The 18,250-nt window shown below is 35.0% G+C and overlaps 1 protein-coding gene across 1 annotated transcript in view; it reads right to left on the bottom strand.

The window, feature by feature from the left end:
* Positions 1 to 2,120: 2,120 nt before the first annotated feature.
* The window catches only part of LOC148025201 (homeobox protein knotted-1-like 7), a 64,451-nt gene continuing 48,321 nt past the window's right edge, over positions 2,121 to 18,250 (bottom strand). Inside the window, exons 6-7 of the mRNA XM_087693654.1 lie at positions 6,041 to 6,188; positions 2,121 to 2,194 (exon numbers count right to left, since the gene is read on the bottom strand). Of these exons, the coding sequence (XP_087549780.1) occupies positions 2,121 to 2,194; positions 6,041 to 6,188 (222 nt within the window). The remainder of the gene's footprint in view (positions 2,195 to 6,040; positions 6,189 to 18,250) is intronic.

Below are 18,250 nucleotides of genomic sequence, written 5' to 3' on the forward strand. Positions count from 1 at the left end.
GCGTTCATGGCCTATTTATAAATATCCTAATCTGTGAATTTTTCTTGAATAAAACACAACCCTTTTCTATTCAATCTGTAAGTAACCCCTTTATATGACACCCTTTTGTATGTAAAAAATGTATAAAAATGGTGTTTTAAGAACCCCTTATTTTGAACTCATGTTATATATACATATATTCATGAGTGACCCCCCCCCCCCCCCCCAAGCTATGTAGTCAATTTCCTATCATGGTTGCAATACATTTGGTCAATTAAAGTACATGTTAAAGGGGATACTTAAAGTGAGATAACTTCTAGATCTAAAAGAGGCTAGAAGTGAAGCTAAACTTTGCACATTCTTAGTACATGCCTACAAGGAAGAGATCCAATGTGAAACTATAGATAATTGTGCTATTGGTGTAGGCATATTACTTTTGGCTATAAATATGGAAAGCCCTACATTGCATCGCAATGAGCAAGAGGGGCTACATAGTCCATAGGTTGGAGTAATCAAATGCCAAAGTGCCTTTCTGGTGATGAACACTGTTCTACACTTGGAAACATTGAATAAGAACACTATTTATCAGGATGAACAATATGTATCTACATAGCTTACTAGGCAGACAGAGAAGAAGAACTGCAAATTCTAAATGTATCATGGAGCATGGCTAAGTGGCAAGGTATCTGAAACTATTTTGTGAGCCAAAAATGTGATTTTCCCAAAGATTTTGATATCTACACGAAGTGTCAATTTGTTGATATCAAACAATCATGTTGCCATATGTAAAGCTTATTTTGTTTACAATGGGAAAGTGTTACTTTGAATTCTATTTGGTTGGTTTATAAAGGAAGGATAAAGTAAAACATGAGCTAGAGAGGGGGAATACCACCAAAGTGTAGACTCTTGTTTTCAAATTTTTGTCACATATGCACTTCTTGAACTCTTTTTTTAATTGTAGTTTGAGATTGAATAAACCTACATCACATGCAGGAAAAGCCTAGCAAGGCCCCTAGATTTGTCCTGTTAGCTCGGCCTACTATCTATATGCCTTGTTGGTTTCCTACTAGGTATCTTACCCATTTTGGCCACTTTTTCCTACTGCCTTTATGCCATGTAGTCATCATTCTTGCTACCAAACCACTTCAAGAGCAAGCAACCATTGCTATTATAAACACTCTAACTGGGCTTTTGCATATGTTACTATCCTTGTAGATGCCTATCTAGTTGTCCTTGTGAGTATCTTGCTTTAGCTACCTAAGATCTTAGCCTAAGTTAATCTCATATTACTAGTTGTTCTCTTTAGCTTTGGTACAACCCCAAAATGATATTTTAAACGTTTGGTTAAAATGTGATGCTTGAGGAATTTGGTATCTAGAAGAAATGATATAGTAGGTGATATGATAGATCTACATGAGGATATGATTTAGAAGAAGTGAATGACTGTAGAGGCAAAGAAACATGGAAGGTGGGCCAAATGATCATAGCTACAATAGCAAATATTATGCTGAGCCATAGAGACTAGAGAGTTTCATCACCATCTAGTTTTGTTATAGCCTCTAGTGGGACCTAAAGAGGCATCATTGGCTTCATGTCCCATTAAATTCATATCAACAAAAAATTAAGTGACGCAAGAGACCCAAGCTGATTTCCTTAATTTTTGAGCTCTATTTAAGTTGCAAGTAGCACTTCTATGTGAATAGGGGGTTTCTATATTTCATGGGACTCTTGTAGCTATTCATGAAAAGGTTCTCAAAAGAAGAATTCCTAAATCTCAACAGTTACGATGACAATGAAGAAAGTTGAAGAAATGTTGTTGGCTTTCCTAGTCTAGTTCTTTTGATTTTTTTGTTGAGTGTTAATGAGAAGAACATCTTCTAGAGGAAAATTTATTTGCTTAATTTGATATCTCCATGTGAAAATAATGGAGCTATATGTGATACTCTATAGCTTTGATGTTGACTTTAAACTAGGAAAGAAACATTGAATGGTTCATGTTTTGATACTTTTTGTAACTTTTTAAAACATTTATTTTTTAAAGGAGATTAAATTGGCTGCTAGCTACATTATCTATGTCACACTAGCGTGCAACCCCTCCATCATCATATACATCATCATTCTTATACTCATCATCTATGTCATTACACAAGCATTTTTGTCAGCATCCACAAAGCTTGTAGAATGATCCCAAAAACAATATCCACATCTGCAAAGGCTGCATCATAATCAACGAATTAAGAAAATTGAGTAAAGGTCATACACAATAAGTGAAGAAAGTGTGATGATTGACTAGCCTAAGGCTATATAAAGACTTAGCACAATCTATAGAAGGCATTACTATTGTTCTTAGTGAGGCAATGGTGGATTGATACTAAATAAGGGTGGATTGGTGGATTGTGCCCATGCAAGAGTATTTGTGTACCTTGGATATGAGTCCCAATGTAAGGGATAGAATGTTGGCACAACATTGCACCTTGGAGAAGGTGCAGATAGATATAGTTGTTGCAATAGTTTTTAAAATATTGTTTGAAATTTGTATATATTTGTGGCTAATTTGCACGAATGAATATTATTTTAAAGGGATAATTAATTAAAAAAATTGTTATATATCAAATTAAATTGTATTAGGATTAACTAGCAAACTAGAGAAAACTCTTAAGGAAAACGGGTGATTAGATTCCGGATGGGTCATTCCAATGGCAAGGTGGTCTTGATTCATCGAGAGGTTTCCATCACAATTCAATCCTTAGAATAAGCAAGTCTAGGAATGACTTAATATTGACTATCCTAGCATATCATCATGAAACTTTACCCTATGGGTAGAGGGGTTGACACACATCACTCACCTTCACTTCTTAGTCTCTTTCTTGGGGAGGTCAATCATAAATATATGTGCGTACACTTGGGTTCAATATAATGAATTTTTAAAATATCAATTTTATACATTTTTTATTTACAAAAGGTGCCATATAAAGGGGTTACTTACATATTGAATAAAAAAGGGTTATGTTTTATTAAGGAAAAAATCATAGATAAGGATATTTATAAATAGGCCTTGAACACATGTGATATAGAGGGTATAGATATAGTTGCTTTCCTGGGCTCTCTTTGGACCAAATGTGGCAATGGTTTACTTTGGCTTTAAGGATGATAGCAATGAAATCACCCTAGAAGCCAATGCTAGATGGCTAATAGGAAACAATAGTATTTAAATTAGATTATCATTTTCAAGTCATCCTTATTGGGTTGAGGTAGAGCTTTCCCTACAGGGTAGAGTAAAATAGCACAAGATCCCAAATTTTCTATTATTTTGATGAGTTCCAAGTAGCAATCCTCTTGATTACTTCTTGATAGGCTACTGAAATAAGTGCTAATGCTATGATCTAGAAGAGTTCAATTATATTGATGGATTATTTCAAGTAAAGCCTTTTGGATAGTCAATTTTATATGTTTTTTGAGTGGTCGGGTGATGGTATTGAGGGAAGGTGTCTTTAGTTACTTTGTCTTTGCAACTTTGAAGGCTGCTAGAGGGATTGTTGTGGCCATAATTTACAACTATGCATAATTAGCACCAAACCATGAGACACTTATACATGCTCCTTTGTTTCCATTTGTTAGATTGGGATGGGTCTTTTTTCACTCTCTTTGAACAAAGTTTGAACAAAGTTTGACACCAATCCACTTCAATTCGAGATGACTTGCATAAGTAGTGACCCAAATTGACATTAGATATCTTAGGTAGGAAACCCTAGAGTAAATCAATCGGCCTTGTGTAAATGAGGCGAAACTTCCCTTGTGAAGGCATACTTGGGTGATCCTAGGCCATGAAGTTTGGATATTTTTCACAAGTCTCAAATTAAGTTGCCTAGATATATCCATTGGTGGACAACTAAATCATGCTATCAAGGATTATCTAGATAGAAAGCTACATGCTGCATCAAAGTGAAAGGAATTGTGGTTATAAAGCTATGAACAATTGTTTGCAAAGGTTATACAAGGTTATGGCTAAGTTGACAACTTTCTTATGAGGTATTTCTACCACTAATGAATAATGGATTTTTCCTAAATGATGAATCTTGGTAGTGCTTCCTATTATTTTGGGATATGTTTACTTCCTTTATGCACTCTTGGGATTTTAATAGGAGAGAATGATTCATGTTTACCTTGGATCAAATTTACAATCCATCTCCAATGTACCATGAAAGATATTGAACATTGAATGGCATATACTACTTTATTAATGCCAACCATCTTGCTTATATCCAAACTAACTTGAAGAGAACCTAATAGATTGGAAATCTCAAAGTTATTAAGCTATTCACATCTTTGAGGAATTTAGACTAAACCCTACCATCCACATAGGTGGTCCATGGACTCACGGACAAAATGGTTATATCTATGAGCAAGTGACTTGAGTAATTTTGACATAGCATATCACTATTTTAGGCCACTCTTGCTACCAGAAATATTATAAAGAAGCTTAAATTACCTAGACCTTCCTTCTAAGTACAAGACCTAGATTTTTTTGCCAAGCCTTTATTTATAAAAATATTAACGCATCAAATTTTCATGGATACACGTTTGTAAAGAAACCTTACTATGATGTAATGCCTCTTTTGATGTTGAAAATATAAATGAATCTTAGATATTTGGATCAAGGCCTTTCCATGGATATGGGCAATTCATTTGACAATCAACTATGCACAATGTGTAGCTATTGATCTTATTGATATCCTATGATAGATTGCAACTAAGAAGAGTCATATATTACTCAGCTATCATATTTTATTTTTCTTATAAAAGCAAATTATTGGATTCTCTTTAACACAATATGCATATCTTTCCTCCAACATGATTTAGCACGTATAACATTGTGTAGAAAAAAATCATTTGTAGTATTGTGTTTACCAATCCTTGCCCACCTATATAATCATAAAACCTATTCGCTCATGAAAAATTATATTGTAAAATATCAGCCTTCATGTATACATGTGTATGTTTTTCTTTCTTTTAATATAGATTATGCTATATACATTTAAACTATATCTATACTAATCATGTATTAGTTAGTCTCAATAAATGTAGCAAAAGGTTTGGGGTTGCAACATAAAACACGTAAGTGTAGGAAATGAGTCCATCACAAGGGATATTTTAATTTCTATTTTCATAGTAAAATGTATAGATTTAATACTACAAAAGATGTATTGAATTCAAATTTGGGAGAACGCATAATTTTATGAAGAAAGAGAACTCAAAATATTATGAAAATATGTAAATGCAAATACTAGTTGAGGAGACATAATATATAGGATTTCTTTATAATGGACCCTCAAGCAGACAAGTCTCTCATATGAAAACATGTATACTATACATCCCCCTAAATTACTCACTAAAACATCTCCTCAAAATACTATTGGATAAGCCTCTACATTAAGATTAGAAGAGAGATACACATCTAAGTTGTAATGATTGTTCAACACCATATTTATTTACAATTTTATACTATATTGCTAAATTTTTTTATTCGATGGGCTTAACAATGAAGGAAACCATTGATTAACTTCTTTCATTCCAAATGTCTAAATTTCGCAAATTGTATGAAAATCATCGTAAGATCCTTGGATAAGATAATTGTCTTCTCATGAAAGAGTAGGCTGCTTCTCCATGTTTGCAATTTTGTGTGTGAAGTTTGAAGTTTGACATCCTTACGCAACTCCTCCTGGTTGTCAACACAAGCTACTGATGAGAAATTTTTACTCATGAGAAATTTGCTTTATGATCAATATATAGTGCTTTATCTTTCTTATTTTCTTGCAATAAAGCAAGCATGTTATTTGATAGCTAGTCTTTATTAATCATCTTAATCATAATCATGCTCATCAAATGTCTAAAGTCTCTAGATTAGTATACATGCATTTATTGTCTATGCATTATTTCTTGAAAATTTTATTTTATTGTTATATTTCATTACCTTAATCAAGATTTTCAACATGTATGTACATAGAAACACAAATAATGTCTATCTTAGTTCTATTTACATAATAGAAGGGAAAGTAATTACCACTTTGTTGATATTCAAATAGTGCACTTGGGTGATATTCTATTGGTGGATTTGTGCTCCAATTCCTCTTGCGCTGGTTGATAAACCAATTGTTTATTTGCTTTAGTTCCAATCCTGTTGCTTGAACCAATCTCATTTTCTCTTCTTCCTATGCATTCATCATCAGTAGAGCAACAATGATATTATTGTAAGATTCCTATGGAAAGACTCCAAAAAGATGGAAGTGAGCAAGTTTCTTTGCTCAAAAAGTTAAATCTATCACCAATGATATTTTCAAATGCTTTCTTAAAAATATTAATGGGACCTACAACAAAGATGTTCAATGACAATAGTCAAAATGATTCACCTTCATATTGAATAGACTTTTATATATGTAAGGATTACATTATATGTGTTGTGTACTTGCACACATGCACACAAATTCTTTTATGAAATCAATGTTTCAATTAAGATTATATATAACGTTGATGTTACCAAGAAGGCTCAACAATGTGAGCATTAGAAAATATGTATAAAAAACACATTATGGAAAAACAATGTACAAAATGAATATGTCTATGTAGAGCAATGAAGTTGTCAAAATAAAAAACGCTTTGCATTGAGGATCAATAATTATGAAGTGTAATGCAATTGTAACAAGAATTGTTGAAATATGTTTTGGAAAAATAAAATGGATCAAGTACCATGTCATCAAAGAATATATGATTTCTTTCCTTCAATGGCCAAAAGTCCCAAAAATTTGACCCAAGTGAAAGTGTGAGAGAAAGCATTAACAGCTATAGGTATAATCTTAAACAATTAGATGTGTCCAATGGATGTAGGAAAGAGAATCTTACTATCATGCATGTAGAAAATATGTTCAAACAAGTGGGAGATAAAGGATGGAATGACAATTTCCAAAAATGGAGTATATCTTTGACAAGTTGAAGTAGTAATGCTTCCTTTTGCAAGAAGAACACAATAAGGCATTACAATCTAGTAGATATCTTGAAAAGAGAAGTCTTGACTTCAAAGGTAGATTACATTTCCAAACACAATCTTGGATTTCTCACCTCCATGTGAACATGTACTCATTTTCCAAGAGTGATTAGCATGAACATTTATTAAAGAATAGTAAGATTATACCTAAAGTAAATTGGTAGTGGGCCAGCAACAAAGACATAGGGTGGGCCACTATGTAAATAATACTAAAAATTCCAATCACCTAGCTTTGATTGAGAATCAAGAGGAGTAAGAAGTTGAGAAGGGATGAGAAGATCTTCATTTTTCTTCAAAGATGCTTGTCCAGTATGTCAAAATAATAACAAGAAGGGGTAGCCAAAAAAGAGAGTATTTTCCTACTCATCCATCACATCATGTATCATATGTATCCCATTCTAACATTTAAACTAATTTTTTCTTATTTCTCATAAAGCAATAAGAAAATCAAACATCCTACTTAAATGAGCACTTTTAAGGCACATCAAAATTAGCTTGCTTAAATCTATGCACCAAGTTCAACCATGGACCTACATTTTTGCAACCTTTATCAAAACATGAACAATGTTGCTTTTGAAAATTTGTATTATTCATTGAAAAGTTGTTGTTGGTTTCTTTGATTGTATTTGCAAGTTCTTCTTTTCCCAAAGAGCTTATTCTCTCTTACAAATATTTGTGATTTGAAATAGATTTCCATGTGAACACAACCTAGTTGATTTTATCCATATTATAAGTGGAAAAAAATACTAAATATAGGATTTTATAATTATCTCCATAATCTAAAATAAATATGTAGAGGCCATGTAGCCAAAATTGAGTAATCACAATTAACGTGATGCATTTACATGACCCAAGAACACATTTTCCTCAAAGTTTTATTCCATCCAAAAGGATATTCCAAATGTTAGACAATGCAATCACGAGGGGGAATTTCTTGAGGTGAAAGGAGAGATTTTCATTGTTACTCAAACCTAAGGAGAAGTTTTGTTCTACAAAAATTAACCATAATTAGATGAAGTAGCTATTACTTAGATGTGAAGTTTCTAGCACTTTTATCAAGGTGGAAATTTCCTTCCTTCACTGTTTTGGCATGAAAAATGAATATAACCTATGCTTGTGTCAAAACATGTAAACTATTTGGCAATTCAAGTTCATGCAACTACACATTAGATGTTAGGGCATCCAAATATGCTAAAAAGAGATGACTTGTACAAAGCTAGGAATACATGTGTTAGTGAGAGAGAGTTATTCATAATACCTTGTCACATTGACATAGGTATAAAAGATGTGAGACATGTAATTTTTGCCATCTTTGATCATAATATAATTAATGTCTCCCATATCACCTCCTTGTTCATAACTTTCATGGCTTCTCTATCTTTCTAGTCTTTCTCTCTCCTCATCACTCTTTCTTTCTCCTCTTTCCTCTCTCTTTTGCTCTTCTTTCTCAAACCCTCAGGTAGGTTACTCATGAATATATGTGTGCATCACGTGAGTTCAAAATAAGGTATTTTAATTTTTTACATATTTTTTACATATAAAAAAGTGTAATATAAAGGCATTATTTATAAATTGAGTAGAAAAGGGTGATGTTTTATTTAGAAAAAATTCACAGATAAGAATATTTATAAATAGGCCTTGAATGCACTTGATGTAGAGGATATACATATAGTAACTTCTTGGAGCTCTGAACTCTTAGCCCTCTTCTTAACAAGTGGTATCAGAGCATTGGTCTTTGATTCATTTGGTACAATACTTTCTTGGATTTTCTTCCACAGTCTTATTACTTTTTGATTACTCAAGGATAGGGTGTCAGTTGGGAAAATGGTTAAGTGCAATGACCAAGAAGACCAAGGACAGCTAGTTAGAGTCAATTGGAGTAGTTGAAGGCAAAGTTGGAGGCATCTTGGAAAAAATGGTAGGTCGTGCATCAATAATAGAATATTTTGAAGATAAAATGGTTAAAGATAGGGTGAATAGAGTTAGTCTTGGTTAGGACTTCAATTACTTTTCAAGATAAGCTTTCTCTTTCCTCTTTCTTTCAAGATTTTGGCTAAAGATATCATGGTGGACAACAAAGATTTGCTTCTCCTCACAGTAATCAATTCTATCTCCTTCTAAAGAATTGGGTAATGAATCTTCATCTCTTAGTGACCATTTCAACTACTAAACTTGAGCTGTGACACATTGGAGATTAGCAGGAGTAGACCTGAGATTTGCATCGCATTTTGTGCTAATTTATATCCTCTCTAGCTCTTGATAGTCAACAATCATCCATCTCTACCTTGCCTACTCTTTGGACCATTGCTTGGCATTATATTTAATAGCAGGGATGAGCCTTTAGAAGCCTGTGATCTTCATCTTTCTTCTCTAAAACCCTAATACAAAGTAGGGTAGCCATAGCCACAGATCTAGAAGCTTCAATTTCTTCAATATTTAGCTATTCCCAGTGTTTAAGGCTTCTCTATCATCATTTTCAAGCAAGATATACTTCAAGATTGAAGGCATTTCAAATATTTTAGCATATGGAGCCTCTTGAAGCTCATTTTGAAGGATTATTTTGTGGCTTTTCTTCAAGAAGCTTAGGGTTTTAACATTCAAGTATTTAAGTAAGACCAAGACATTGATTCTTCATAGGTTCAATCTTATTCAAGCATGTATGGGTTGCTTTTATGGATCATTGGAGTTTCATGGTGGATTATGGAAGATTCTTTCAATAATTGGACTGAAGCTTACATCAACTATCTTCTTTAAGTTTGATCAAGGTGTTCTACTTACTTAATCTCTAAAATCTCTCCACTTGCTTTACGCTTTTTCACTTGTTGATGGGAGATTATTGGTCAATTAGTCCTCATAATTGATCATCAATAGATTAGAGATTAGTACTCTTCTCACTAATTAGAGCCTATTATATTGAATTTCAACATTCATTTCAATCTTATTTAATCATGGATATCATTTACAATGTCTTGATGTATAATCGTGATTTCATTGTTTGATTTTCTTTGCCCAAGATTGAAATATTGTAAAGGGTAAGTACTAGCAATCAATGAGTCACTGAATTGCATTAGTAAGACTCTCAGTCAACACATAATTCTTCATTCCAATCTTTCATTGATCAATGATGCATATCATAGAATGCTAAAAGAAATTTTCAGTTATCTATTTTATCATTGATCAATTATTTAGAATGATACTGCCATGCTAATATTCCTACCAAGGAAAAAGGTGGATGTTGAGGAAGATAGTGGGACAATAGAGAGGTAACCCTCCCCCACTATTAAATATCCCAAAGGGGTGCAACCAACCAACCTGGGGGGAAATTTTCCCATCTCCCGGTGATTCGGAGCATGTGTAGGAAGCTTATCATACCCTTATATCCCTCACCATAATTCGAAAGTGGAGTTCTTGAAGACATAAAGTTCTCCGATGGATAGCATTGTTTGGGACTCCATTGATTAGCCACAAGGATTATACATGTTTGGGACTCTGGTGGATTAGCCACAAGGATTATACATGTTGTTATGGGTTTGGTACAGGAGGAATTCTAGCCATTCTACTTGTTGCTAGAGCATGGGCCAGGTGCGTTCATTGGAAACAAGGTATTTGGGCCTTCCTTTACCTGATTTTTTAGTCATTTACAAGTCTTATAGGTCATTCTAGGTGCATTATAGGTTTTATATAGGGTAATACACTCAAACAGTGAATTAGGATCACTTTTGGAAGACTTAACTTGGTTACAGGTATACAGAGTAATTCAAAGAATTTCCATGATCTTTACTAGATATTACATGTGTATTCAACTCCTAGAGGTTATAATTAGGGTACTTTAGGGTTGGAAGACCTTATCTTTGACTTGGGAGAGGTGGATAAACTAAAATAATATTTTTACAAGGTACATGACTCTTCTAGATAATAGTAAAACAATAATTGAAAAATATTTTATTTTGATTTTGATTTTGAAATCTATAGCTCATCCTAAAGAGCTACTTGTGGGCTTCTATTTCCATTAAAAAGTTTTTGATTTTGATATGGAGGTCAAAATTTATAGCCATTTTTGTAACATGGGATCTACTAGACTACACCATACTAGTGAGCAAAAATGGCTTGAAATAAGGAAAAGAACAAGCATAATGATGATGTTTAGCAAAAAAATAGAGAAGCACATGTAGCAATACTTGAGGCACATCAAGACGAGGAAGATTCACAAGAATATAGCACTTGTAGTACTCTTAATGCCACTCTTTGTAACCATGAGAGTTCCATTAGACACATGGAATTGGTTTCTAAATTGAATTAGGTGGTTGAATAGTTGGTTCAATCAAACATGTAGACCAGAGAAGTCATGGAGCATATGGCTCAATATGCTAAGGATTCTTTGGAGAAGTTTCCCTTTTCTACTAAGGATTATTTGGACAAACTTAGCTCTCAAATATCTATGCTTGTGGTGGCATACTGTGGTGGCCGATAAAGAGACTAGAGATAAATAGTCATTTCAATCATCAAATAAAAATCCTTAGTTAGATATTATTAGAAAGAAAGGGATACCACATAGCACTTATGAGATTGGGGAGACTTCTTTTAGAGCTGATGAGCCTATTTTGAGCATTCACGGATCAAATCCTCCTCAAGCCACTAGAAAATAGCCAACTATTCCTTCAGGCAAGTTTTAAACAGACTATCATAGGAGTACTTCTAATCCTTAAAACCCTAATTGTAGTACATGGACATGCAAGACCAAATAACTAATGGACAACAAGGCTTTGTTAAGAGGGAGCTCCGTGAGAAGATTATATTAACCAAATATAGTGGCAATTCATCATCATCGGCTAATATGGAGGAGTGGACTTCCAAGTTGGAGTCCTACTTTGATATTTTTCCTAGGTTAGATGACCAAAAGATTCACTTTGCTACTATTCACCTTGGAAGCTTTGCTTATACATAATAGAGGTACATCTCAAGATACATAAATAGGAAAAATGAGTATGTTGATAGTTGGGAGTAATTCAAAGCTAAGATGGCTCATGTATTTTTATCTCCCATTGAGAAAAAGATGTTGGCAAGAAGACAATATCAATTGGACCAAAGAATCCTATCAATTAGAGAGTCTATAAAATTATTTTTTGAATCTTACCATGTATGTAGAGAGTGTGAGAGATGATGCAAAGTTGCATAAGTATATCTATGATTTGGAGCCTAATTTGTCAGCAACTACTGTTATGGCCTACAGACCCGCCATAATATTCCATGCTATTAAGCTAGCTAAGAGATGTGCTCGCAATAAGTATAGGAGGGATGTTCCTATGTAGGCTTCTTTTGAATAGTAAAGGTTTGTTACTAAATAGGGCAACTTTGGTGGTAATTATGGAGGTGTCAGTACTTCATTTAGTAATCCCAAAGTCCCTACATACCCTACTTTCAATGCCTCAAGACAACAAAGTGCTTCAAAGATAGCAATCAACCATAAAGTGGAGCCTAGGTAAGGTGACAATAGACCTCGAAATAATTTAACAAATAATGCCAAGTTTATACCTATGGATCTTTTTAAGAAAAGAAAGGAAAGGGATCTATGCTTCAAATGTGATGAAAAGTATATGACTGATCATGCATCAAAGTATACTTTCAAGAATACTAAGGCTAAGAATAATAACATGATAGTACGTACTTAAGGATAGGGATACTGATCCCAATCAACCTTATAAGGTTGTAAATGTATTTCCATTTGACCCAAGTGGGCATAGTCCTTTTGAACTTGGTGGAAATGATTTACCTTTTACTGCCAGTACCCTTTGTTTGATTTCCATGGATGCTTGGACAAGTTCAAGAAGCCCTAATACACTTCGAATAAAGAGTATCATTCATGGAAAGGATGTCTCTATCCTGATAGATAGTGAAAGTACATACAAATTTGTGAATAAGTAAATTGTGCTGGAGAGGTTACAATTCTTTTCCACTAATTTACCACAACCCATAAGAGTACAAGTAGCTAATGGAAAAGAGAAAATCAGCACTCAAATGTGCCCATAGGATCCCATATAGTTAGCTGAAAATTTTGAAGTATAGATGAACCTAGTAGCTAATGGAGAAGAGAAAATCAACACTCAAATGTGCCCATAGGATCCCATATAGTTAGCTGAAAATTATAAAGTACAAGTGAACCTAATGGTTTTAGAAATGAGACCCATTGATATTATACTTGATTGTGATTGGTTGATGACTTTAGAAAAGATTACTATGGATTTCTTGTAGTTGTACATGGAGTTTTCCACATTGATGGGTAGCCTATCCATCTATAGGGAATCCCAAGCAAATTTTATTTTTAGCTTATCGCTATTAAACAACTTAAGGAGTACAAGAAGTGCTCACATATTTTTGTATTGCACATGAATAAAGAGGTAGAAGATTAGTCCAAGAATTCAGTAGAGTATCGAGCTTTCAAAGCTCTACTTAAGGAGCATAAGGACTTATTTGAAGTACTTACTTTATTATCTCCTAAGAGAGCAATGGATCACCCTATTGATTTAGAGCCTCATTCAAACCCAATCAATAAGCCACCTTACCGGTTGTCAAATTAATGCAAGCATGAGGAAGTAGCCAAGTAAATCAAGAAGCTTTCACACATGGGATCTATTGAGTCTAATTCTTCACCTTATGCATCTCTGGTATTCTTAGTGAAGAAAAGAAAGATAGAACTTTAAAGATGTGTATTGACTACAAGGATCTAAAAAAGATCACATCGAAGAACAAGTATCCAATACCTAGAGTTGATGGTTTGCTTTATGAATGCAAGGGGGCTATATTCTTTACCAAGATTGATTTGAGGTTTGGATTGTTGGACAGTACGTGAGGGAGACGAGGAATGGAGGAAGAGAGAAGAGAAGAGAGATATGAGACACCAGAAGTGGAACCCCATAAGTGTGTCAACTGAGCACAGATGATAGGAATATATAGAGGGGACCTAGGGCGCTATATATAGACAGACTATATATAGCTAACATGGGCGCTATATATAGACAGACTATATAGAGCTAACACCCTGCTCAAATAAAGGTCCCTTACTATGGATGAAAAACCCCTTGGGGGCTCAAGGGAAAAACCCACAGCTCTATATAGGCCTACCATTATATTAATATTCAAAATATAAAATTACAAAGTTGAACTTACAAGAGCCTATTCATAGGCATCAAAGGAGCTACATCACTCGGGAATTACAACAACATCACTCTTGAATTACAATAGCCTATTCAGAGGCATCAAAAGAGCTTTATCACTCCTTAATATACAACATCTAAAATAAGGATAAGTGTCATCACTGCAAAAGATAAAATCTCCAAGAAATTCTTTCAACTGAACTTGGGATGTAAGCAGTATATCTGTCACATCAAAACTTAAAGAAAAACGTCATAGTGACATTAGAACAACACAAGGTCTATAGAGACGGTTCGCGACGCCACTCTATAGACAACATAACAGATGTGGGGCCCCATGAACGGAATATAAATAAAACAATTTTTCATCAGCTGGAAAGAATATAAATGAAATAATGTGTCATCAGTTGGAATATAGACCCTCATCAACAGGAAAGAATATAAACGAATCAATGTATCATCAGCTAGAACATAGACGCTCATCAATGGAATAACAAACGAGGATGATCGTCATGAAGCATGTGAATATCAACATCCAAAAGTAATGTTGATGTGGAAATGTACACTTTCATAACCAAAATACATGCTTGATGGAGTTTGCACCATGTAAACATCCATTTTCTACCAAAACTGTAAGCTTTATGTTTAAAAGGGCATCAAAAATGTGTTGAGATGTTCTATTGTATACATCTTTGATCAAAGTACAAGCATCATGGTAAAAGCAAAGCACTCATGAATTGGGTCCTTGTAGAGAAGGAAGTAAAAAGCAGGGAGAGCATCTGAAAGACAACAAACTAAGCTTACAAGTTCCAAGTGTTAAAACCAATTCGCACATAGATGGAATGTATACTAAGTTCTAAAGACCAGACATATACTGAGTTCTAAAGACCAAACAAGGACAAACAAGGTCTAGATATATTAAGGTCACCTCAACAACCAAGGTTACTGGTCATTTCCCTTATAGGAGTAAAGTACAAGCATAAGAGAGTATATGAAAAGGGAGCCAAAGAAAGTGGATGATAAACTATACACCTAATCCTTCTCATGTTCATAGTTGAAACAATTAAAACCTAACAGCTATGGTCACTCGACATCATGACATGTGATCCTGTGACAATGTCATTTCATACTGGCTTAGCTGTAATCTATGAGTACGCCAAGAAAACCAAAATACTATGAAACTAACTCAAGAATGATGGATAGACAAGAGAGAAAGCATTACAGAATCCCTTTATAAGGCAGACAATAAAGAGTCAAATGTTGCCAAGTTTTGCTTGCCTAAAGCTAATAATGAGCTTTGCAGAAGCAAACCAAGAACCTGCCAACTGTGGGACTTTAATCTCCAATTGTTTTAGCATAGATCTGATTAGCATTGAGCCCATCAAGCAACTAAGTGTCATTGTCAGAAAGCATTCGCATTGAAAAACATGTCTGCAGAGAAATCTAATTGTGGTCACACGCACAAAGCATTTGCATGGACAAACAGGTCTACAGAGAAATCTAATCCTGTTCACACAGTATCTACCACAATAATAGCTGTTTCTGAGCAACTCTTCCTATTGCAGATGGTACAGCTTAGTGTTTTGACAGCATTTATGGAGGCTGTTTTGCAAGCATCTCCATATGCAATTGTCGCATACACTGTATCTTTTTTAAAAAGCAAATTCAAAAAATTGCCTTACGGCATATCAGCGACCTTAAGCAAAAGCGGGAGCAAATTTCACAAAGACTCGATTAGGTCTTTGCCCCTGATGCACAGATGCTCGTCTCATTCGTCAGAGTCGCTTCAAAATGTTAGATTCCCTTGATGGAATCTATAAGAGCTAAGATTTACGTTGATGTGACCAATCAAACACGTTGCTTCATGTTTAACATTCTGGACTTCTGTCGTCCATGCTGTCGTATTGCTGCGCATTCGAGGTGTGGAATTCACCAAAATATTGTGTGTGTGACATTTGTTACTTTGTACATACTTAGTCGTTGTGTTTACATTTATTTTCTACATGCGAGTATAGTGCAGAGAAGTTCGGAAGCATAGTAATGGAAATGTTTGGGAAGTTTGGATCAGTTTCAGAAGTATTCGAAGATCAATTATCATTTACCTTGGATTTTGCAATGGAGGTTTCTACAGTTGAAATGTTAAGGGTCTGGCAAGTAGTGCGGTTTTTGATACAAATGGACTTGGTTGGGACTAGTTTCTGCTTCAAGAAAGGTTCTTTGTAATTTATTAAAAGATGGTTGTAGCTGTGTTCTGATTTTTGGAGGTGCTAGAGAGATGCTCTTTATGGAACATGACCGTATATTTGGGCAGACCCATGTTTACAAGTGGTGCTATACCTTTTTGTCATTTGATGCACGTTATTGTTGGGAAGGCTATTTTGAAATGCATGGCTATTCTTAAATGTGAGCTTTTTGGAGGGACTTGTGAGCGTGGAGGAAAAGAAAAAAAAAGACGGTCAATATTTGGAAAAAAAAAACAGTCACAGAGTAGGCGCAGAGAGGAGAGCTTGGTCTATCCATGGCAATATTAAGCTCTGATTAGCCTTTGGATCAGAGATTTGCCAGAGAGAGGCGACATGCATGAATCAAGAGAAGAGCTTGATGAATCCATGGGAATTCATATTCAGTTTTGAATAAGCCTTCAGATACAAAATCAATCAGATACTTGTTCGGGGAGAAAGGCGAAAGAGGAGCTACTTGAAATGGAAGAAGGATGTCGTCGATCGGAAGGGGGCCTTCTGTTCCCTTATAGGCCACTGGTTTCTGGGCAACTGAAATCCTTCGACAATAGGGCTGGTGTTCTCTTACATGATTCAGAGCATTTGTGGAGTTTTGGAGAGATGAATAGAGATCTTCAACTTCAATTAAAGCAAGCAAAAGAAGACTTGGTCTACAACTTTGGAGCATGAACTTGAAGCATGCCAACAGAAACTGAATTCTGACAAAAAGGAAAATGCAAAATTGCAAGAAGAGCTATCAGAAGTTTATAACATCAAGAGTAAGTTTGCTGAACTGCTTAAATCAGAAAAAGAAAAGAAAAACAGTTTAGAAAAGGAGGTGAAGTTTTTCCAAACTCGAGTAGCTGCTGCCCTCTCTCATAAAGATCGTTGTATATTGGAGGTTGAAAAGTTTCAAAGGAAAGAAGATGCCATGACAGAAGAAATCAGTGAATTAGTGGACAAGTTGGGTGAGGTAACTACAGAAATTGGGAAAGTACAGAGCATGTTTGCCAAAGTTCAGACTGAGTTGGACAAAACACAGGAGAAATGTGAAGCTTATGAGAAGGTGGTTGAAAGAATGTGGAAAGTGCGAGAACATGCTACTGGTTATAGGATTGCTCTCTGGTGCTAGCCCTGGCTGTGTAGGCCGTCATGGTCTCCTCTTGCTTTGGTCCATGGGCTCTATGTATTCGTCATCGGGAAATCTACTCAGCTCTCTCTGCAATCAGAGATTATGCACTGAGAACAAGAGTGTTGTGACAAGGAACAGCTGTAGCTTCAATTGCGTAGGACAGGATCATTATTATCTTTGCATATGCAAACAAACCTAATTGCAAACCACCATGGAAGATGTGCCTGCTGATCCAGTTCTGTTGCCTCGTAATCGCAGTCAATTGTGTCTGCAATCATGTTTCATGGACTCGTGATGTTGGTCAGTGTGTCCTGATCAATTGTGTCCCTCATGGTGATTAATTGATGATTCATCAGTGGATGCTACACTATTTGTTGGGTGACCAGTGATGCATTGCTATTGGTATGTCATCTTTGCAATTCAGAAAACCTTGTTGTAAGCGAAGGAGTGCTTCAAAAACTGGTTATCCATTCAACTGTGTGGAGCAGTAAGTTCATGTATTATCGGATTTGCCAATATCTACAGTTTCTCTATCAAGACGAGTGGTGCAGGTCACATTTGGAGCCTTCAAGAGCAGCTGTAATACTGATTTTGATAACTTCAATGGTGTTTGTTGGGCCTCTACTGGTGATAAGACAAAAGGAACATTCATGCTAAGCAGATGTTAGAAACTTATACGCATCGAACAGAAGTGTTTTCTGTCGTTGTGATGTGGAAATATGGTATTTGCTGC

This window comes from Lygodium microphyllum, chromosome 15 (assembly GCF_053477565.2).
Source record: "Lygodium microphyllum isolate KBCC chromosome 15, Lygodium_microphyllum_v1.1.10, whole genome shotgun sequence".
NCBI lineage: Eukaryota > Viridiplantae > Streptophyta > Polypodiopsida > Schizaeales > Lygodiaceae > Lygodium > Lygodium microphyllum.